Source organism: Rissa tridactyla, chromosome 3 (genome assembly GCF_028500815.1).
Source record: "Rissa tridactyla isolate bRisTri1 chromosome 3, bRisTri1.patW.cur.20221130, whole genome shotgun sequence".
Taxonomy (NCBI): Eukaryota; Metazoa; Chordata; class Aves; order Charadriiformes; family Laridae; genus Rissa; species Rissa tridactyla.
Genome location: NC_071468.1, coordinates 46,867,195 through 46,889,501, shown reverse-complemented (window position 1 = coordinate 46,889,501; position 22,307 = coordinate 46,867,195). Strand labels below are relative to the sequence as shown.

Genomic DNA, 22,307 nt, shown 5'->3' with positions numbered 1-22,307 from the left:
GACCCCGGGCAGCGCCGGCCGCGCCAGCGCCACCACCGGCACCGGCACCCAGGGGAGGCGGCAGCGGTGGCGCGCCCGCCGGCAGCGCCTGGCTCCGCTGGGCGCAGTGACAGCGCCCCCCCGGCCCCGCCGGCCCCCGCCTCCCGCCGCCGCCGCCGCCTGCGATGCTCAGTGAGTGCCGGGGAGCGGCGCGGGGCTGCGGGAAGCCTGAGGCCCGCGGGGGTGGGGGGGGGGCGGTGCGCGGCGCCGGCCGGCGGCGGGAGCGGGCCCCGGGCGTCCCGCCGGGCCGCCTCGTGGCGGAGGCCCGCAGGCCCGGCCCGGCCCGGCCCGGCAGGCGGCTCCCGGGAGGCCGGCGGGCCCCGGGGGGGGGGGGGGGCGCCTCGGGCACGGGCGCGGCCCGCGGGGGCAGCCCCGGGTGAGGGCAGGGCCGGGCGCCTTCCGTGCGCCCGGAGGTCGCGGGGTGGGCTCTCTTTATTATATATATATATATTTATTCCCCCCCCCTTAAAAAGTGCGTGGGTTCAATTAGCTGTTTCTTACCGCACCATCTCTCTTCCCTTTTTCCCCTTTTTTTTTTTTCATTTTTATTTCTGATGGGGGAATACTTTCACTCTCGCGTCCCCTCAGCGAGTGCCCGTCCCTCAGCGCCCCGAGCCGTGAGCGGTGCCCACCCGCGGCCGGGGCGGGCGAGAGGCTCCGGTGGGCCCCGGGCTGGGGAGGCTGTTGGCGGGGCCTAAAGGCGAGCGGGGGGCTGGGTCCGGCAGCCCCGCTGCGGGGAGGGCAGGAGGGCCGTAGGGCCGGGTGGGGGCGGCTGGGGGCGGGCGGTGGGTGCTGGGGGCAGAGGGAAGGGTGTCCGGCCCGGAGAGCCCGCAGGAGCTCAGACGGGGGGAAGCCCGGCCTTTGGCTCTGTCCTCGGGGCAAAACCAACACTGGAATTGGCAGAGGTTCACCCGTGGACGCTGAGCCGAATCTAGGTGCCGTGGAAGTGGATGCAGGCTCTTCTAAAGTCACAGGTGTTTCTTTTCTGCTTTCCTCACCTGATCGCCGCCACTGCTTGGGCAAAAGCCTTCTCCATAGCTCTGCTGTCCTATTTTGCACCACCACCGCGCCGAGTCTCCATGTCAACTTGCCGTGTTTGCTTGCCTGCATTTCTGAATGGCAGCTGCTGCGTGTGTGAAGCCCCTCAGCTCTAGGTTCTGATCTTTGTGTCAGTTTATCCTTATCTTGTTTATTCTGCAATTTTGTAAACCTTAGATCGACTTAATGTCACAAAATTAAAAATTCGGTGCTTTAGTATTGTTGGTAGACTCCAAATTTCACCTGTAGGAATAATGGATAAAAAATGGTACTTTTCTTTCCACAACTGAGGCCTGAGATGCAGTTCCCAGTAGAAACTATTCAGTACTCAAGAGACTGTGCTTTTGTGGGTTGTTTTATTGTTGGGTGGTGGGTTTTTTTTAAAGATTGCTTGTTCTTGGTTCTTCTCTGATGCTCACAGGTCTTTCCTCAGCCTGTTGGAAGGAAGAGACTGCTGCCCAGCATCAGGATAGGAAGGCAGTCTTTAAAAGCAGCTTTTCCAGCGCTAGTTTTCAAGCTCTTTTTTGTGTGTCTGTACTGGTAATATTTCAAGGCCGTGGAATCTGCCTAAACCTGTACCTGAGATATAGCATGGGCAGGAAGTTAATTTCCTTGGCCCAATGCTTGGCACACAGCTAACTTCCAGCTTTTCTAGGAAAGAGGAACTTGTGTTTTGTATGAGTGGCCTCTCCTCTGGGTTTCTGCAGTGGCTTTGGTTCCTCAAAAAAATTAACCTAATATCTTTTTTTGTGTACGTGTGCTCCAATTTGTGACACTGCAGAAGACGCTGCATTGTAGCTCTGCAGACTCCCGATGTGATTGATTTTTCTTTTCTCTTTCCTTATGTATTTTGCTTATCAGGAAAAACAGTTAATAGCATTAGTATTTATTGTTCTCTCTGTCTGTTTGAGAAGAACAAGGCATCTGGGACTTCTGAACAATTCTTTCAATCTTTCTGGAGGCCTTTCTGCAGCCATGGACAGGGAATGCTATATATGTTCAGTTTGTTTCGTGTTTTGGAGACTTCTTCAGCAATGAGAGCGAGAGTCCTAAAAGTGTCTGGAGGTTAAAATGGCAGGCTTGTCCTTTTTTGCCTTTAAGTTTTGCATCGTTGACCTGTTGTGAACTAGCTCAGCTTGAACACAGTTAAAGGCATTTTGGCAGGCTGTCCTTATGTTTATTTTATGATATGCTCTAATTTTGAAGGCTTGATAAAGGATATTTGTAGGAATGTTGGTTTTGCTCTTCTTGCACTTCTCATGAATGCTTTCCCTGCCCCTGTGACATTGCTCTTTGTAACACTGAAGTATAAACACAAAGTGAATGAAAAAACAAGACCTGAAACGAAAGCAGGGGTGACAGCGTGTCTGATGCCAATGGGTGTTTCTTGGTGAAGGTGCATTTCCTGTAAGGTAGTTCCTGTTCTGTCACCTGGGAGTAGGGAAAGATCTCCTTGAGATACTGCTCGTAACACCCACTACTCTGACCGCCGGGAGGAGTATATAAGGTATGCGAGGGGAGCAGGAAACTGTACAGGTTGCATAAAGCAGCTGCAAACACCACCTTGCTAATCTTGGCTAAAGAAACTGGGGCTTCCCTGTTATCCTCAAAGCTCTGAAAAAGCTTGGACTTGAATCAGCTGCCAGCGACTGACTGCTCCTTTCCCAGGCCCTTCTCTCTTGCTGCTAAAATGTCTGATCCTGGTGTTAGAATTTGAGACTACTGGGTAACTTACTGCCTTTTTTTTTTGCCTATTCTTTAACATTTACCATTTTCTATGTTGGTCATCTGCTCATTCAGCAGCTTAAAAAGGCTGATCTCAGTGCTCTCTTGTTTGTCACTGTCATTTCAAAGGGTCCTCTGGAGTTCCGCATCTTTCGCGCACCAGTTTTCTATTTCTCCGATCCATTATGAGTTGCTGAGGAATTATCTGTGCATGCATGCTGTGCCATAATGAATAAGGGTTTTCTCCTCCAATCTAACCTAGCGCAAATGGATCCTGTAGCTGAAGCAAAAAAGTATGGGCAAGGATATTTCTAGATTCTCTCTCTTTGCAATTGAACCACAGACCTGAGGCTGATTTGCACAGTTTTGACTGACTAAACCACTTCAGAAACATTTAGTTGAATCTGTTCCATGCTGTTTTGGGAGTGAGTTTCTTTTGGGTTATAAGCCAAGTACAACAATCGAATGCAAACTCTCCAAAATGGTTTCTAGACCTGAAATAAGCATCTGTGAGAGCATCTCAAATATAATTAAGTTGCTACCCAAACCTAAGCTGTATGGCAGACTGCATGCAGAGGCAGTAGTGTGGACCTGGGCAAGTCCCTTGTATGTGAGTCCATGCCGCTAACTGAAATGCGGAATGGTAACGTAATACATTTGTGAAGCTTAGTTCAGGGTGTGTTTTAGGAGGGTGCCAAGATGCTGGTCCGTCCTGGTATCCACCCTTCTTCATGGTCTTCATTAGAATTCTGTCTTTCCTACAACTTTGTGAAGGAGAAAAGGTGTTATATTTGAGGCAGTGTAAGTCTCAAATATAATTTCTTTAATTGCAAGGAAGATGAAAAGGAAGTTTGCTTTTGGAATGGATAAAGTTGTGATTGAAACCCATGATTTTAATAGGTCTGTCTGAAAGTGCTTTGAAAGCTCCACAGCTGTTGATGCCCCTTCCCCACCCTCAACAATTATTTCACCTGTGAGAACAAATGGAAAATAAGGTTTTCCCCAGAGCATATGGGCTTGCAGTTCCCCATATCTGTTTAAAGTAACTTGCTGAAACCTTGCATCCTGTCCACTTGGAACCTCACAGAGGGCTTATTGTTCTAACAAGTAGGATAAGCACTAAAGTGTGCACGGGTATTAGAAAAGGCTCATTTATGATCATATTTTTAAAGCTGACATTTTGTTAGAAATATGGTTCTTACAAGGGAGAGGAATGGGCATCCTTGTCTGTCTCTGAAAATTTGTGTTTCATTGGATTTAGCTACTCAAAGCATGTGCACTTGTAGAATGTACGCAGGCCTTGTGGCAGAGGGGCTGTAAGGTGTAGAACTGTCTCGAGGCAGCCTGTACCTATTATTTTGACAGAATAAAGTTGTTGCTTAGTTCTGCTTTATTTAAAGCCTTTTAGGTTATCTAAATATCTGTGTAAAATGGATGGGTATTGCAAAGGATTGGTGGCAGTCGGGTACTACTCAAATAGCAGGGGAGCTATTGCATTCATCTTGCTGAGGTTCTTTTATTACAAGCCAGAGGCTAGAATCTAGCATCAGGCTCCTTTTGGTGTTTGTGAGGATGGCTTTCAAAACTTATATAAAGGAAACTTCAAAGAAATTTTAAAAAAAAAAAAACTTTGTAGGAGGAAGGCCCTAGATATAAGGCAGCAGGCAAAAAATGCAGAAGGCTCTGCTTTTGTTTTTAATCCTCCGCCCCCCCCCCCTTTTTTTTTTCTGGGGACTTAGCTGACTGAAGGGCCAGAAGTGTGGCTCTAACCTTTAAGTTCAGGCGATAAGCTATTGCTTCTTGGACTCCCCAAATAGGTAAAAAAGTTGTGCTATTTAAAGCATTATGATTCTGAAATTTCCTTCCTGTATGTTAATTTCTCATTCCCTTGACTCTTTTGGTATCATTTTGTCAAGCACAGGAATCAGAAAATGACTGAAGAATATCCAAACTGCTACTGTAAAAAATCTGTAAAATTTTTTTGTGAGTTAATTTTTCACAAAATCAGATACTAAAGCTGCAGTGGTGACCTGAAGTCTAGAATCCTCAAAAGTATTTTGGATTCCTCAGTGAAATTAGTAGAATTAGGCAGCAAACTATTTTTGTGGATCTGATTTAAAGCGTGTAGTTACTGAGAGGCACATGCCTAAAGATTTTGTTTCATACTTCAGTAATGAAGTTGTTTGACTTCAGCAATGAAAATACTGAGCCGTTTGTTCTCTGTCAGCTTTAGCATATACAGCAAGAGCCCCATCATCTCTTTCTTTTCTTTTGAGGTCATGAAACGCGTACGCACAGAACAGATTCAGATGGCAGTGTCCTGCTACCTCAAGCGCCGTCAGTATGTGGACTCAGAAGGTCCCCTAAAACAAGGGCTGAGGCTGTGTCAGACTGCTGAAGAGATGGCAGCTAATCTCACAGGTAATCCTATCATATTTTCCATCTATGCTTCTTGGCAGAGTTGTGACAAGTGTGAGTATGTGTATTGGTAACTATGTGAATTTGTCTGCACATATGGACAGCACTTCTTTCGAAATAAAGAAATTTCCCAGTGTGAAGTTGGTGTGAGTTACAAATTTCTGAAGAGCGAAAATGTGGATGAAAGTGTAAAAAGGTGAGATTCGTGGTCTGTGAATCAGCAGACTGAAATACCAGGTTGTGGTAGTGGAAAATGCGTGTGTTGTATTCCAAAGAACATGAGGTCTGGTGAGTAGTGGTGCTTTGGGATGGGGGTGAGAAGAACGTACATGAGGAATTAAGTAGAAGCGGGAAATTCCGTTGTACGTTTGTACTCCAGGAGAGCTGTATCATCTGAAATGGAAGTGATACATACCGTTTCTTTCTCTGGCCTTGTTAGCTTTCTAGTTGTGAAAGCTCTGCTCTGTCACTTGAAAAAAACACCCCTTTAGTGCATGAGACAGTTTATTTCCTTCCATGCCCTTTCTTCTCTTTCCTAAAGGTTTCTGACTACTGCTACGCTACCTGCTTTTAAAATCCTGTCTGCAGCAGTCTTCATTGTAATTATTATGTTTGTTATAAAAAACTATGCTACTGCTTGAGCACACACAAATATTGAAAGGATGCAAGCAATGTGGAGGTTATAAAGATTAAATTTTCTTGTGAAAGTAGTAGAAAATTCTGGGCTGACCTTTGAGTGAAAATGCAAGGGGGAAATGTTTTCTGATAATGAAACTGCTTAGATTGTGACTAAGACAGGTGGAGACGTTAGTTACTTGTGATACAGCTTGATTTGACAAAATGTCAGTTGCTGTATAACTCTGTGCTTGTAGCTAGATAAGACTGGATGCCAAAATAGCTCTTTCCACCTCTAGAATATTTTGCCATAGTTAGAATCCAGAGATGAGTGACTTGTGGGTAAGTGTCGAGGCTGACACTCTCAGGGGCCTAAAGGAAATTGGGTAATATTTTGTTATTAGAAGTGACTTGCATCTTCTTAGTACTTTTAGTTTTCTTGCTGTTTTCAGAGTAACTATTGGAAGTTTGTTACAGATCCCTGAAATAATACTGGGGCAGATGGGGAAAGAATGAAACCAAAGTAAAATGCTGAGTTGGTTTTGATGGGAGATTTTACGGGAGAGGTCGGTAGAAAGGTCAGTGTTGAAACAGGATTAGAACTTGGGACCAATCCATACCAGGACACAAGAGTATCTGAAGTAAGAGAGATCAATTGGATTGCAAGACCTTGCATTCACATATGGCATCATGCAGGGGAAAAAAAAAGTTTCAGTAAAGAGTGTGAATGAGTGTGTGATTGGGTTTTCTCTTTTTACTAATCATCCACCAAATGTTATTACTAAATTCTTGTTGTTAGTCTGTATCTTCTTGCCAGTGCAAGGGTTTTGTGGCTGGTGATTCAGAACTTAGTCATCAGTTTTCATTAGAACTGAAAATGGTCTGCTCTCATGTATTCGGCTGCTTACTAATTCTTCTTGTCAGACATGCTCGTAGTAAGCTGTCAGTGAGTATGCTGCAGTTCCATGAATGACTATGACTGTTGAAAAAGAAAAACGCAGCTTGTACTTATTCCGACGACAGAGTCTGAAAATACTTTCTGCTGCAGTCATCTTAGTTTTGTAAACTGGATAAAAACTGACAAGATTCTAAAGCCTGCATTGCTTTATTTCAGGGAAAGTGATCAAATATTTTTTTTCTGAAGATGTTTTGCTTGTTCCTTAATAAAACTCACTTTGCTCTTTCTGTTCAGCTCTTTTCTTTTGTTTGACTTTTAAATTAATCAGCCCATATAAATGGGAGAGTTACTTCTGTTTTCAATTCTGTGATTTCTTCCTTCGCAGTGAAAAATGTCCTCTGGTTTTGGTTTTAAACAGTTTTCTCAGTTTTATCTCAGCATTTGTTTTTGTCATCTTCCAGAGTCTCTTCAGTTCAGCCCTTCTCCATTGCTTCATATACTTGCTGTATGTGCACAGGTCTGTTTTCACAGAATCTAGAGCAGCCCAGGTTGGAAGGGACCTCGAAAGATCATCTGGTCCAACCTTTTGTGGGAAAGGGAGCCCAGATGAGATTATCTAGCAGCCTGTCCGATTGCATCTGCAGTAAAATACAGCACAGAGCTTCCTCGTGACTAAGCCATATTTCTGTAGAAAACTAGAAGAATATTTGAGGACAGAATGAGTGACTAAGAACATGTTCTTCTAATACTGCCCATAGTATGCTATCAATACATAGGACTATCTGAAATAATGTAAAATTATACGTCATCACACTCACGTAAAAGAGGAATCGGTTGCTGTTCAACAGTGTTTATAGTTGGCTGCACATTTGTTAGCTGGAAGCAATGCTGCCCACAGCCAGTGCACAAACCAGGAGGGTACCGTCGATATCCCTGAGTTAGGAGCGAGTTCCTTTGAATTTGGTATCAGGTCACATAGCTGGCTGCAATTACTGGAAGTGAAGTCAAGGAGCAGATGTTTTCAATAGATGTTTTTATGACCACCGAGGAAGGTGGAAAAGAAGCTATGGTAGATTTATTAATGTATAAGAAGGGTATGGCCAGTGTTTTATTTCAACCAAGAGGAAAATACGCCTGAAATCTTACTCTTGTTTTGGAATCAGTTGAGCTCTTGATCCTTTTTGCAGTTCTGGTTGGTGTAAAGTTTTGGGAAGGAAAAGAATGAGAATTTGAACTTGTTATTACTGTCTGGTATGTACGCTTTGTTTACCATTTGCTTGATGGTATCATTACTGAAAAAGTTAGAGCACAATGATTGCCGAGTCAGACTGTTCCAGGGTAGGTAGCCAAAGGTGATGTTCTTCTTTGTGAAGCATGAAGAACATCTTAATTTTTGGAATTAAGTTGCTTGTGCAGAGAAAGTTTTATAGGTGGCATGGAGGGAGCACTTCATAAAGGCAAGGACGGTAAATTGTGTTTGCATGGCACGAGCAAGGTAGCAAGTCACTCCCATTCCTGCTGAAACGAGGCCACCAGAACTCTGTGAAGAGCTGACCCTTGTACATAACCTTGTGACGTAGCATAAAAGACAGGCCCTCATATTTCTGTTTTTCTCTGCTTTTACAGTGAGTAGTATGAGTGACACTGAAAACTGTTACTAAGCATTTTTGAGTTAGTGCATGCATGTGGTTTACTTTCTCTTGCTGAGTATCGATTATATTAAATTTTCAGTCCGAATAGCAGAGTTTTTTACTTTAGTTGTTAAGTAATATTGTTATGTGAGCCTGGAGTTATTACCAGCTTTGAGTTTCTGAAGCAGCCAGGCTCTAAAAAGCACAGCATATCTGTACCTTTCAACAGGTTGTACTTGTTTATTTCTAAACTGATTTGAGAGAAGATAGGGAATTGGTGCTGGAATCTGTATTTGGTTTTTTCTGGTGAGGGGATGAGCACAGCCCAGCTGTTTGTTTCCAAAGCTCAATTCAGGTTTCCCTGCAGAGTTGGTAAACATCCCTCCTGTATTTCCATAAGCTCCAGGAAGATAGACCTGTGTCTTACCAGAGAGAGAGAAGGCAGGGAGAATAGTGACAGGCTGCCTGAACGTACACCATGTGCTGATCTCTTTCTAATTAGAAGCATTGAGACAAGCTGGAGGCTGGCCTATCTCTCTTTAGCATGTGAACATTTGATGATGTTGTTTATAGACTTCCAGAGCTGTCAGAGTTGTGCTTCTGTGCGCGAGCCAAATGCTGGAACAAAAAGCGATCAACTGGGAGTCGGAAGGCAAAGAGAGAGGATGGAAAGCGGTGGGGGGCAGGGGAGACTGAAAGAAGTCGAGGGACTTGAGAGTAATGAAAATAGGTTTTGTGGAGGGGAAAACAGTTATGAATTGGAAAAAAAAATTAGGAAGGGAAAACAGTGAAATGCCTTGCCTTGCTTGTTGCTCTTAGAAGAGCAGACAAATAAACATTAGTTATAATTTTGTAACTTGTGTTTCTAATCACTTGTATTTGTATATGCGTAGCGTATGTTGGTGGGTGGCTGTAAACTCGCACAAAATTCCCTGTTGGATTCTGAGAGGTTATCAGAAGAGTGAATGTTTGGTGCCAGAGAAGAAGCAGCCAATTCCTTTTCTAAATAGTTCAGAACCACTTTTATCAGAGTTGATACTGGTTCTGAAAATCAGTTAAACACCGCCTCAGGAGACCATAACAACTGGGTTTGTGGTCAGATACCAGCTGCCCTTTAACCTAAAATCCTCAGGGAAGAGGACACATTTTGATTAAAAACTACTAAGTGTTTGCTTAGAGATTCAGTGTGTTTTCACCACCACCTCTGGGAGACTAGTAAATGACACTGATTGGGACAAGGAATTTCAGGCTCTGAAGTAGTGTCACTGCAGACATTCTGTCCATGGTGGTTGGTGGGTCCTGCTGAAAAAGAAACTTTGTTTTGGAGAAAGTTGTAGATTGCTTTCTTCATCTTTTCTGAGTGCAAAGTAGTAAAACCACTGAGTATCTTGTAAAACTGTTAAGGGATCTATGACAGTGTTACTCTGAATTTCTTGGGAACTTACGGTTGTGTTTGAAAACTTAAAAATGTATTCTGGGGGGAGCAGGTGAGTTGCTTGAGGTTTTTAGTTCGGGTTGTTTTTTTTTTTAAGCTTTCAGTATACTTTCTCATTCATGATCCGTGTAGGTTGTTTAATGACATGTTTAGGTGCTTGGGACTATGTCATCCCTGGACAGTTTGAAAGATGAAATGTTGTTTTGGTGGCTGCATTACCTTGAATTTTATGAGATGCTTTGTTTCCAGACACACATGCAAAACTCCTTAAATCCCTATTTAATGTTTACTTATTTTATTTCACAGTCCAATCTGAATCTGGTTGTGCCAACGTTGTGTCTGCAGCTCCCTGCCTGGCAGAGCCACAGCAATATGAAGTACAATTTGGACGATTACGCAATTTTCTCACAGGTAAATATCAGGAAGCAAGGAAGAGGAAAGTAGATGATTTTTTTTTTGTCATTTCAAGAAGTAGAGGACAACTTAATAAAATTTAAAATCATGTCTCTAACAGTCTAGTTTTGAGATTTCAGTTACTGCAATTAGAAATATTTAAATTTTTTTTAATTGTTTTCTGCATGCTGAGTACCTCTGGCTTTTGTAGATAGCTGACTGTTTGCCCTTTCTTGTTCAAGCATTTGGTGTTTGTAGATCTGGACAACCACATACATATACAGGAGAAGAGGGAAGATGATAATGTTTTATGTGGAAGGCAGGAAACTTAGAAATGAGTGTAGTTCTCTGCTGTCTCCTAGTTTAGGGCTTTTAATTTTATTCATAATTGGCATATTTTTATGATGGTCTAGATTTTTAGGGGAGAATTTGTTCCCTTAAATTTATCTGTACTGGCTTTGAGACTGGAGCTCTGTGACTGAAAGAAAAAAAATTCTCATTCTGTAGTGTGATGCAGAAGAAAATCACAATATTTTTTTAAATTATTTTTTAGTAAATAAATTTTTTAAAACAAGGATACTCCTGGGAATGTCCCTATTTCTTCTATGAGTCCCAAATGTGGGAAACAGAAAGCAGATAAGATTTTCAGATAATAGTACCAAGGAAGGTGAGGTTGCCACTCCTCCTGCCTTTGAGCACATCTACATTTATCCACTGTAGGGATTTGATCCCAGTGTGCATAACACTAGGATTAATATTCCTGATAGTTGTGGAAGGGAAAGGGAAGGAGGCAGGCAGGAAGGCAGAAGCAGAAAATAGTGAAGTCTTAGCCTTGCCACCTACAGCAGTTCAACACCATTGCACTTTAGTATTGGAGGTGAATCTGTATGATTTAATAGATTTTTGAGAATTATGACTGCTCTGTTCAGTGGCTTAAATACCACTTGGAGAAGTGCTAAGCATGTTTTTGGTGTTCAGGTCAACTGTTTTCTTATTTTTTTTGTCCCTCTTGCTCAGCTTTGATTTCTTACGCATGTGAACTGCTTCTGTTCCTGCAAGGGAGTAACTTGCCAGCCAGCCACAAGGCACCACAGGACACTTCCCATTTCTGTGATGCCAGCCGCCAGGGGCACTGAGGAGTGGGCAGGGGACTAGGACCACTGAATAATTTAGGATTACTCCAGAGGTCTGTAGATCAACTAGCTGCTCAAAGCAGGGAAAGATCAGAGTTTGATCAGGTGGCTCAGGGCCTTGTCCAGCCAGGTTTTGAAAAACCAGAAAGTGCAGAGATTGCTCTGCAGCTCTGGGCCCCAGCTGCAGGGCTGAGCAATTTGGTGAGAATTTCCCTTGCAGCAGCTTGCCTCTTGTCCTTTCACTGAGCACATCGGAGAAGAGGCTGGCTCCTTTTCCCCAGTAATGTCCCACTGGGTACTGAAGGCAGCAGTTGGATAGCCCCCTATTCTTCTCTAGGCTAGGCTACCCACCTTCTGTAACCTTTCTTCACATGTTCCTCAAGAACGTTTTCTTTGTTCCTGTTTCTGACAACTTCCATCTCTTCCCTTTTTCCCCCACTGTGGAGTGAGGTCCTTCCTCTTGTTGCATTTCTGGACTAGAGCACCTGCAGAGCAAAGAGCACCTGCTGGCTGCTTAGAGCTTTTACTATACACAGACCACTGGTTTCACTAGCTCTGGCCCAGTTTCAGTGGGACAGAAAGGAGAATGATGCCAAAGTATGCAAATATACGCACTGCACTCTCACTGTAGTTACACCTATAGAAATGGGAGAGAGGCAAAGTGTGGAGTCTGAGAGTGCTCAACAGGAGAGGAAAAGTAACCTAATGGAAAGGGGGGGAAAAAAGAATACGTGTTGGTGAGTGGCAGGAGGGAAGAACAAGCTGAAAAGAAGCAATGCCGTTTGAGGACTGGCAATGCCTATTTTGTTGCAGTGATTTGGCCCTCTGGTACCTCGTTATTCTGTCCCTGTATGCTGCCGTAGCATTTTGTGGCAGGGCTCCGCTCCTTAGAGCTCCCTGCAGCTGCCTGAATGTGGGGGGGAAAAAGCCCAAAGAAGCTGATGCAGGAGGGGTGGAGCTGTTGCACAGATTAATCTCTGCAAGGTACAGCACAGCCTAATCAGGAGTTTGTTACACTGTGTGCTAGGAATTACTCCTGGGATTTGCCTTGGCAGAGCGAGGAGGCGGGAGAGAGAGCATGCACATGAGCAGGCACAGAAATAAAACAGGAGCACAGCATACTGCAATACATTTTGGAAACTGTAGCTTCATTTCCCCCAAAGACAAATCGTTTCCATCCAAAGCATCACATGCAAGTGCTATTGAAGCCAAAAGGAAAAAAAGCCACCAAAGTTCAGTCCTGCACAAGCTAGGTAAATAATTTTGACTTAAACATGTTAAATAGTATTTTAAACTTCTAAAGTCCATCTATTGCAATAAACAGAGGGCATAAATAAATAGGGGAGGAATTCAGCTGTTGTGTAGTTTGAGGTGGTAACTTAATAGCTGGCCCACACCTAAAAAGGGTTTTGAAATCTCTGCATTTTGTTTTGACAGCATACTTCACTGACTTGAAATTCTTTCTTTGGGTCTGTAATAGGAACTGTGTATCCCCTTGAGGTGACAGAAGAGGTTCATGTAGATGAGCGAACAAAAGTCTCCTCTTGCTTGCTCTCTGATGCCACTGTCAAGGCTTTTTGCAGTAATTGTCCTTGCTCTGTTTTATTCCCAGTAGAACGTGGGTTGAGAAATCGTTCAAAGTTGTTTTTTTTTTTTGATGTTTTTTTAATATAGATTCAGATTCTCAGCACAGCCATGAAGTGATGCCTCTTCTGTATCCCCTCTTTGTCTACCTCCATCTGAACATGGTCCAGAATGGCCTAAAAAGCACAGTGGACAGTTTTTACAGCCGCTTCCATGGCATGTTCTTGCAGAATGCCAGCCAGAAGGATATCATTGAGCAGTTGCAGACTACCATGACTATTCAAGATATCCTGTCCAACTTGAAGCTCCGGGCTTTTCTGGACAACAAGTATGTCATCCGCCTTCAAGAGGACAGCTACAACTACCTTCTTCGCTACCTCCAAAGTGACAACAACAACGCCCTGTGCAAAGTCCTGACCTTGCACATTCACCTGGATGTGCAGCCTGCCAAGAGGACTGACTACCAGCTCTACGCCGGTGGGAGCTCCTCGCGCAACGAGAGCAACGGCCTGGAACCCAGTGACGTGCCGGCTTCCATTCTGCAGAATGAGGCGGCGCTGGATTTACTGCAGGACAGCATTAAACGTGTCAAGGATGGGCCCCCTTCGTTAACGACCATCTGTTTCTATGCCTTCTATAACACGGAGCAGTTGCTGAACACTGCAGAGATTTCACCAAATAGCAAGCTGCTCGCTGCTGGGTTTGATAATTCATGTGTGAAGCTGTGGAGCCTGCGTTCCCGGAAGTTAAAATCTGAGCCCCACCTCGTTGATGTGTCGCGCATCCGCCTGGCTTGTGACATCCTGGATGAGGAGGTCTGGATACTTTTTTTTTTTTTTTAACCCTACCCTTTCTGCTGAGGATTTGGGGCATGCATTGTGGAGTATCTAGTTATGTCTTAAAGGACTGTGAGGCTGTTCCACAACTTTTCTGCCTTGATGCACAAATTCTGTAGCCTGCTCTCATCCTTGTTCTTTCCTGCAGTGGTTGTAAATGCTGCACTGAGGTGCAACGAGTTTGTGCTCGGATCATAGTTTGTTAGTCCTGGGTGCTGATGTCCTTCCTACAGCTGTCCTTGAACAGATGACAGTACACAGGCAGCTCAGTAAGGACAGGTGACTAGACAAGGCTCCATTCCCTGAGGAGCCTTCTTATGGATGGGAAGATGAAACAAGGAAATGCGAACAGTAAAAACACACTGTGGTGGAAGAAAATTAAAAGGAAGAAAATTAAAAGGAAATTGGCTCAGAACAACCAGTCAGAAGGGTGGAGAGAAGGGTAGAGAGGCAGGAAGAAGAAAATAAAAGACAAAGTAAGGAAAGAGACAAAGGAGGCTGGTCTGAGACCTCAGGAAGAAGGAGGGATGCCTAAGTGCAAATTATATTTAAGGAATCACCTGACCCGGAGGTGAAGAGTTATCATGGAAAAATTACACAAAATGTCTCTGTTAAGGAATCTGTGGTGTAGAAACTTCAGAGGCTTCCCACTCTGGACTGCTGGAGACAGGGACAAGGATGTGTGTGCCTTCACATGCCAGGCTAGATAGCATCTTCTAGTTTGCTTTTTTTTTTGCCTTCTAGTCACGCCCTTCCTCCCCTTTCGCCACAGCTGCCCACGTAGCATCTTGTATCTGGTTAGAGATCAGAATTTGTGACTCTTCCTTTGTTTAATCACTCCCTTCTTGAAGAAGAAAAAAAAAAAGCCTCATTTGTTATTGTGTTGAGCATTTAGCAGGAGAAACATCCTTTTTTCCACTGTTTTTTTCTTCTTCTCATAAAAAAATACCTAGTGGCAGGGTTCTGTTTATTTTGGAAGGGTGCAGAGAGCTTGCTGGATGAAGGGATCTATGGTTAGGGATTGCTTTGTTAGTCAGCTTGAGAACGAGAGGCAGGCATCCAGGTGAGATAGCACAGTGGCATGCTCACCTCTTCCCAGCTTAACCCTTTCTGCAGAGTGAGCAGGAAAGTGGGTCAGACCAGCCCGACATGGATCTATGGACTTGTTTTCATTATAAGCTGCAAGAGTCCATAGGACACGTGACTGTGTGTGCTGCCTGTCATGGAAACCAAATGTCAATAACCTGTGACAGGAGAATTTCTCTGGTAAATCAGCAGGTCACCTCCTTTGGCTCCAGACTATAGAAAAGTGAGATATTGCCAGGTTATCAGGAGTGTGTTTTAGCTTTCTTTGGCACGTAGGCACATACTTGTATATCGTACGTGTATTATGAAACAGCTGTGGAAGCTTGAGTACAAATGTCTCTCGTTGGCTATTTAATATTTCGTGTATCCTGCAGTATTTATGCACAGGTTTAAAACCAAAAACTGGTCAAAGCCCAGCACAGATCAAAGTCATTGCCCTGAATAACTTCACCACTGACAAAACAAATAGTGACCTGATCAGGAGTTCAAAGTTAAGGGAGGATACCAGCCTGAACACACTGCTGGTTATGTGTCCTGAATGCAAATGAAAGCCTATTGACTACAAAGGAAATAAATTCCAGTATCTGGAAGCCCTCAGTGAAAATACACAGGCACCCCCAGGGTCGTAGGTGGGAACAGACCAGCACCCACTTGGGTGCTATGGGAGTAGAAGCCACAGATACAGAATAACTTGTGAGGATGTTAAACTTGGCTGGGTTTCTGTAAGATTTCTTCATATTGTTTGTTTTAGTTAATTTCTCTATTGTGTAATTAGCTTTGGATACTGTATTTAAATAGTAGTGCCTGAAATAATTAATCCTCAGATTGGTTTTTGATTTGCTGCAAGCAGATAGATCTGTCTGTTTATGAATATATAGAGGTCTAAAAGTGAGAGTTTCAGTGGTGGCAGGTTCACAGTGGCATTACAACTAGACTATTGGGTTTATTAACTCTTTTTGTATGTATATAACAATGAGGTTGAGACTTGGCAAAAGTGTTGGAGAATGATGCGTTTTCCTAGTCTCTGTAAAGCTTTTGTGTCAGTAAGGTCAAAGTCATCTACTGGGTGTAATTTTAATGAATTTTGCTCAGTGTGATGCCCCAGTGCACTTCACGAGTGTTGTGTTGCTTCTTGGAAACAGGAGAGGCTTACTCTTTGGGGATAAAGTAATTCCGTTTTCTTTATAGTGGCATCTCACAAATGCCACTTTATAGTCTGCCTTACTTAAGGTCCAGTATAAAAATGCAGTTTTGCAGCTGGGGAAATGGATGTGCTGTTTGTCTCTTTGCAATTTTGCCATTCTTATCGCTGGTACTACATAAATGAACAACAGAAAATAATACTCTCAAGTAGTGAGAGTGGCCACCTTTAAATTCTGTGAAGACTAAGACTTGACCCCATTCAGCTCTGCTTCTAAGATTTGCTTTTGAGTGGTAGTGGTCCTTCAAGTGGTAGTGGGCAGGGATGATGCTGACACCTTGGTGGATGGCAGATGGGAGGGAATTCTGGAAGGAGCAGTAAGAAATGTCCTGTAAAGAGAGCCATGGTATCTAGTCCCTTATATTTCCCTCTTAGATCCCTACTGTAGGCAGGTAAGAGGTTTTCCATTTTGACATCTGAAGAGCACTGCAGGATGAGAGAGGTGGTGACACCCAGGGAAACCTGTTACTAGTTAGGAAAAAAAAAAAGCGGGGGGTGAAATTTTTTTGTTTGTTTTGCTTTTTTAAAAGTTATCGTTACTTTTTGAGGCTCACTCATTCTCTTGAGATTTTTGCTGAGTGGAAGACCAAGATAATTTTGGTCAGCTAGATAGTGTTTGCTGCTCTCAAGGTTAAATGCATCAGCAGTAAATTTTTCTGGGTCCCGATGGCTGTCATGCAAAATCCATTACTGATTTAAGTAATAGCTGATGAGTTGGGCAGTCTGTCCATAAGTGTATCATTTGGAAGGTGTCCTGTGTAACAGAATATGATAACGTTTTTGTTCTTTTTAATTTCTTAATAATACAATTTTTTGGAATCTTGTACTTGCTCAGGAAGATTTCCTGTTCACTGTTGAAGAGTAGTATTTTTTTTTTTGGCTCATTTTAGTATGTTGGTAGGTTTTCCAGTTCCGTCCTATTACTTAAAATCTGTTTTGATAGTTCTTCTTTTCAGAATGGATATCTGTGTAGTGCCCAGTGGTATGTTATATTCAGGAAACATATTCAGTGAGTGAAACTGGAATCCTAAAAAAATATGAAGAGAGATTCCCTGCCTCCCTGCTGATTTATAACACAGGTTGTAACCTTTCTATAGCTGCTGTAAAGGCTCACCTACATGGTAGTAGCTGTGGAATGCAAGGAAGAGTGTGCTTGATCTGACAAAGAAATGAAGCTTCGTTCTGCAAGGTAGTAATTTAGTGGCTGAACTTCCAGCTGCTTTGTTAATCTGGTCAGCAGACTAACTTGGATAGGGAGGAAACGGAAAAATTTAGTGACTCAGAAGCATTGTAGGTATACTGTCTTTGGTGATCTGTAACAGCAGTGTGCAGTTGTTACGCTAAGTGGGTGTCAAACAGAAGTCAGATAAGATTTGCTACCTGTGACCGTATAGGAGTGTGGTTTTGAATGCTGCAGAAGGCATTGTCAAATAAGCTGCCGCTGTAATACAAAAAAAGAAGAGTAGGTCCTTGTAAGAGAGAAAGAGTGTGTGCTTGCAGACAGCCCAAGAAGCCCTGTATGAATTTGAAGGCATAAAATTAAGTACCTGCACTTGCAGAATTTACAGAAACTGTAGTACGATATAAGTAACTTGAATGGGCTTCCACTGGTAACTTGTCAGGAATCTTATGGTCATAATTAAATAGTATAAAATGCTGCAGGTATCAGCCTCTCTCCTTTAATGTGGTAACATAGCCTAGAGATGCTGTGGATTCCAGCAAGCAGTGCTCTATCTGAGGTAGAAAAAGCAATCTGAATAAGAATGGGGCTTTGCATGCTAGTGCCTGCAATTTCTCTCTGCCTCACCTCCATAGTAGAGATGAAGTTGGCTGCCAGCCACATCATAAAACTCCCACGGGCACTGACTGCTCTGAAGAGAATTAGCATTGCTAAACACAGCTTGCTGCCTACCACTAAACACACAGCTGAGATGGGAGGAAGGCGGCAAGCTAGCTAAGCCAGAGTTTGCTTGCCGTTGTGAGATTTGAAACCACTGGAGGAGAAGGGCTTTCAGGGCTATTGCTAAGTCTGAAGCAAAATTGTCTGTGGGTCCTGAGGTCGGAGGGATGGGAGATGTGAAGTCAGCCAAGAGAGCTGCTCACCACGAACTGACTTCTGCTGGTCGTCAGCAGTCCGGCAGCCCTGGGGAATTGGTTTCCTCTCGGGGCAGGAAGTGCTCCTTTGGCAGGAAACGGGCCAGTTTGTGATGATAAAAGTTAAAGGGGCTGCTCACAAACAAAAGGGTGTTGTGTTGAATTTGATGTGCAGAGATTGTCTGCGGATGAGTGTTACTGATTCAGTACTGAGGAAAACTGCCTACCTGACAGCCCTGAAGAAAGGTGGTCTCAAGCTTAAGGTCTCACACAGGTGCACCCCAAGCCATGGTTATCCCACACTCTGTTAGTGAGACCCCAGCTTTTTGGGCAAGGACACACGCTCTCTTGAGATTTGTTGGAAATTGTGCAGTCTGTAGCCTTTGATTGTCAAGAGTCGCTACTTCAGTATACTTTCAGAGACTGTTATGCTCCATTGGGAGATTCCTTTAGCACTGAATAGTCTTTAAATGTGAAAGTCTTTACTTGTTGACTATGTCCTGGTACTTGAATTGGAGAATTACAGGATGAAAAGGTTACCAGTGCCATCCTTTCTGTGATTATTCATCTTCTACCCTATAAATAGATCCTTTCACCTAAATAAGCTGCATACATTTGCTGTTCTTGAAGGGTGAGGATGTGAAAGCATCCAGATGGATCTTGCATGGATATAGATGTTACAGCCTTACTGGGTTTCTGTTCACATGTGGGACTAAGAAGGAATGTCTGGCAGACAGCGTGTCAAATATGCTTTGTCTTTCCATCTCCTGCCTTTTGTTTAAGACATCTGTGCTTCTTTTTCTCTGCTGTGAGATTCACTTCCAATAATGACCACACCAAAAGAGCAGATGCCAAGATCTGTTTCGACATTCTTAGCCAAAAGTTTAGTAGAGAGCGGATAGGGAATAAGCATATGTTTTAGCAAGTGGAAAAATGTCATAAAGTACTAGTTTTTTTTTTTTTCTTTTTTCCTATTTGCTTACAATCCCAGGTTAAGGTGCCTTCTGGAGTGAGCACAAGGCTACCCACAATGAAAATAAAACCTCTACATAAAGTCTTATCTGCCCATCTCTTTCAGTGTTAACTTGGATGTAGCAAACGTGCTTGTAATGTTTGTATCTTAGAGTTGCACACAATGTGCCATGTCTAAAATAACTTCTTCAATATTAATACTTGCCTGTCTTCCTCATGGTGGTTCCTGTATTTGTGGAACAGATAAACATGCTTTCCTTTCTTGTTTCTTTTTCTCCTCCCCCAACCAGGAGGAAGAGGATGACAGCGCAGGCACAGAAATGAAGATCCTGAGAGGACATTGTGGACCCGTGTATAGCACGAGGTTCCTTTCAGACAGTTCAGGACTCTTATCTTGTTCTGAGGACATGTCCATCAGATACTGGGACCTCGGAAGTTTTACAAACACTGTGTTGTACCAAGGACATGCCTATCCTGTCTGGGATTTGGATATTAGCCCCTGCAGCCTGTACTTCGCCAGTGGCTCCCACGATCGCACCGCAAGGCTCTGGTCATTTGATCGGACATACCCACTGCGAATATATGCAGGCCATTTGGCGGACGTAGACTGTGTTAAGTTCCACCCCAATTCCAACTACTTAGCGACGGGCTCCACAGACAAAACTGTGCGCTTGTGGAGCACTCAGCAAGGCAACTCAGTGCGTCTTTTCACTGGGCACCGTGGCCCCGTGCTAGCGCTTGCCTTTTCTCCCAATGGTAAGTACCTGGCATCAGCAGGTGAAGACCAGCGGCTAAAGCTGTGGGACTTGGCCTCAGGAACTCTTTACAAAGAACTGAGGGGGCACACGGACAACATAACCAGCCTTACTTTTAGCCCCGACAGTAGTTTAATTGCTTCGGCGTCGATGGACAATTCAGTCCGGGTCTGGGACATTCGGAACACTTACTGCAATGCCCCTGCAGATGGGTCTTCCAGTGAACTGGTTGGTGTATATACCGGACAAATGAATAATGTACTGAGCGTACAGTTTATGGCCTGTAATCTTCTTCTAGTGACTGGAATTGCACAAGAAAATCAGGAACATTAATTATTATTTTTTTTCTTAGGGAAATGGGTGGGTGTATTGAATGCCAGAGTCCATCGCAAGCTGAGATTACTGACTGTGAAACACTTTTCTTCCTCTGCCCCCTTGAAAGGCATGTTCAGAGTGATGCAAATGCTTTAAAATGTCTTGTCCGCAAAAAGGCTGTGCTGTTGAATGGAATAGGGAAAAAAGGAGGAGTGAGGAAAATACATATACATTCTAATCTTGTACTTGTAGGGATGGGGAAAAGGGGAGGAAATCCAGTAGCTTGGGGAAACCAAAAGCCTGGTCCAAACAAATGAAACTGCCAACCAGATAAGCTGCTGACCTGCACTTAAATATCCTGCATTGATTGATGGGCACATCTTACCTACTGTTAACTGAGGCTTGAGTGTGTGGAGAACTACTGGCCCAGTGTTTTTTGTTTTGTTTTGCTTTGCTTTTGTTTTCCTGGTATTGCAGAGGACCAGCATTTTAAGACCCTTATATTAAAAGAACATTACGTATTTTCTACAGTGATAGTGGTCCTAAATATTACAGCTCCCTATAGCATTTCTGGAATATTTTGGACTAGCTAAGTAGAAAATACCATCTTCCTTTTTAGTAAGGGGATGAAAATCTGACCTCAGTTGGGGCCCATCTCTGCATTGTCATTTGGGTTTGCTTCCTGGTACTAGCTGTGATATTTGTATTTATGTTCCATTAATTAGGAATCTTTCTGAGTCTGGTTGCACTGTGTTTTGAGGACGGGAGGACAGTGGGGGTAGAGCAGTGGCTTTAAGGGTAATAAACAACTTGCCTTGACTGCAGGGAGGGCACAATAGAAGTGGCTAAGTTTGGACGCCTAATGGAAACGGGGCATGTCAATCCACCACTGCACCTCACAGAAATATTTCCATAAATGGAAGTTGGCAGTCTAGGGAGAGGGGGACAGGGAGAGACACACAAAGTGACATGGGAAAAAATAGTATTACTAAATTATTGTGCATACACGGAGGCAGCTCTGCCAGTGTTGGATTTTTCTCAAAATGTTGCAATATCAGTTTCATGAACACTTTGTGAGATAAATCATCAGCATTTACAACAAGGATCTATGGAAAAAGCACGTTCTAGTTTGTCATTTGGAGAGATTAAATATTTCTGCTTTCTGGAAAGAGTTATTTTGTATTTTGTTTTCTATTAAAAGCATTTAGTTTAAAAAAAAAAAATGGTTTGGTCCCTTTCTGGGAAACTTGTTCTGACTTGCATGGGAAGGAGAGGGCAGGAGCATGCCTCTCCAGCGCCCGATTGGCACTTGGAGGCTGAATCTGGTGGTCTTGCTCACTTGGTGTGTGCTGTTTTGCTATGCCCCTACTTGCTTTCCACAGAGCTGACTTGGCAGGTCATGGAGTAGGGTATTGACACAGCTTTGTAGGTCAGCTGAAATGCACATGGAGGATCTGGTACCCCTTGAGGTTGATGCTGTGCACCAAAAAGTCTTGTTCTGTAGCAATGCGTGACATTTACTCTGCAGTTTGACAGTCTGAAATGTCTCTTCCAAGCAAAAGGACAATCCTAATGTTTTCTAGGTAGGCTCTCGGTATTAAGTGATAATTCCCTTTGGTTTCCCTCAGACCTTCTGGACTTTCGTGAGAGGTTTCTCTTGAGAACGTTGAAACAATCTAAGAGTTTAGATGATAGCTCACAATTGCTTCTTTTTTTTTTTTCTTTCTTCCTCCTTAGGTTGGTAAATAACCAAAACCTTCTATCAGAAAAGCGTTTGACCTTTCTGAGATTAGTAACAGTGTGTGCTGTGGCTCAGGTCTGCGAGTACCAGAATCCCCTCTGTACGCTTGGAGTTCAGTGGCACTGCTAATCTTCTGACAGCTGGTTATCAAAAGTGTGAAGCAGCTCAACAATCCCAGACCAGGATCAGGCATTTTGAAAAAAAGAAAAAAAAAAAAAAAAAAGCAGCGTGTGAGATGGTGGTATTGCTGATGTTTTGTGCTATGCAGGTCTCTAGAGACACCTTCTCCTCCACCAGTGATCACTGGAACTCATTTTGCTGTTTGTTGCCATATATCCTGAGCAGTGTTTAGATTTAGAGCAGCTGGGCTTTCAGTCCTGAAGTAGAGCAAACAGCAG

The 22,307-nt window shown here is 43.5% G+C and overlaps 1 protein-coding gene across 3 annotated transcripts; it reads left to right on the top strand.

Annotated features, from left to right (window-relative positions):
* Positions 1–74: 74 nt before the first annotated feature.
* TAF5L (TATA-box binding protein associated factor 5 like) lies at positions 75–21,337 on the top strand. Of its 3 annotated transcripts, none has more exons than XM_054195451.1 (5): positions 75–171; positions 5,079–5,223; positions 10,106–10,210; positions 13,000–13,724; positions 19,389–21,337. In XM_054195451.1, exons 2-5 carry the CDS (start codon positions 5,082–5,084, stop codon positions 20,184–20,186), a joined length of 1,770 nt encoding a protein of 589 aa, XP_054051426.1. In that variant the 5' UTR covers positions 75–171; positions 5,079–5,081; the 3' UTR covers positions 20,187–21,337. The 3 variants fall into 3 exon arrangements, with proteins under 3 accessions (XP_054051426.1, XP_054051425.1, XP_054051427.1); XM_054195450.1 differs by lacking the exon at positions 75–171 and adding an exon at positions 859–1,013; XM_054195452.1 differs by lacking the exon at positions 75–171 and adding an exon at positions 1,050–2,584.
* Positions 21,338–22,307: the final 970 nt, after the last annotated feature.

What these genes read in the sequence shown, in the direction of transcription:
- TAF5L (XM_054195450.1), top strand. Translation starts at nt 990, where the DNA reads ATGCAGGCTCTTCTAAAGTCACAG. An exon ending in GATGGCAGCTAATCTCACAG is followed by an intron (nt 5,224 to 10,105) that starts GTAATCCTATCA and finishes TTTATTTCACAG; the next exon opens with TCCAATCTGAATCTGGTTGT. An exon ending in ATTACGCAATTTTCTCACAG is followed by an intron (nt 10,211 to 12,999) that starts GTAAATATCAGG and finishes TTTTTAATATAG; the next exon opens with ATTCAGATTCTCAGCACAGC.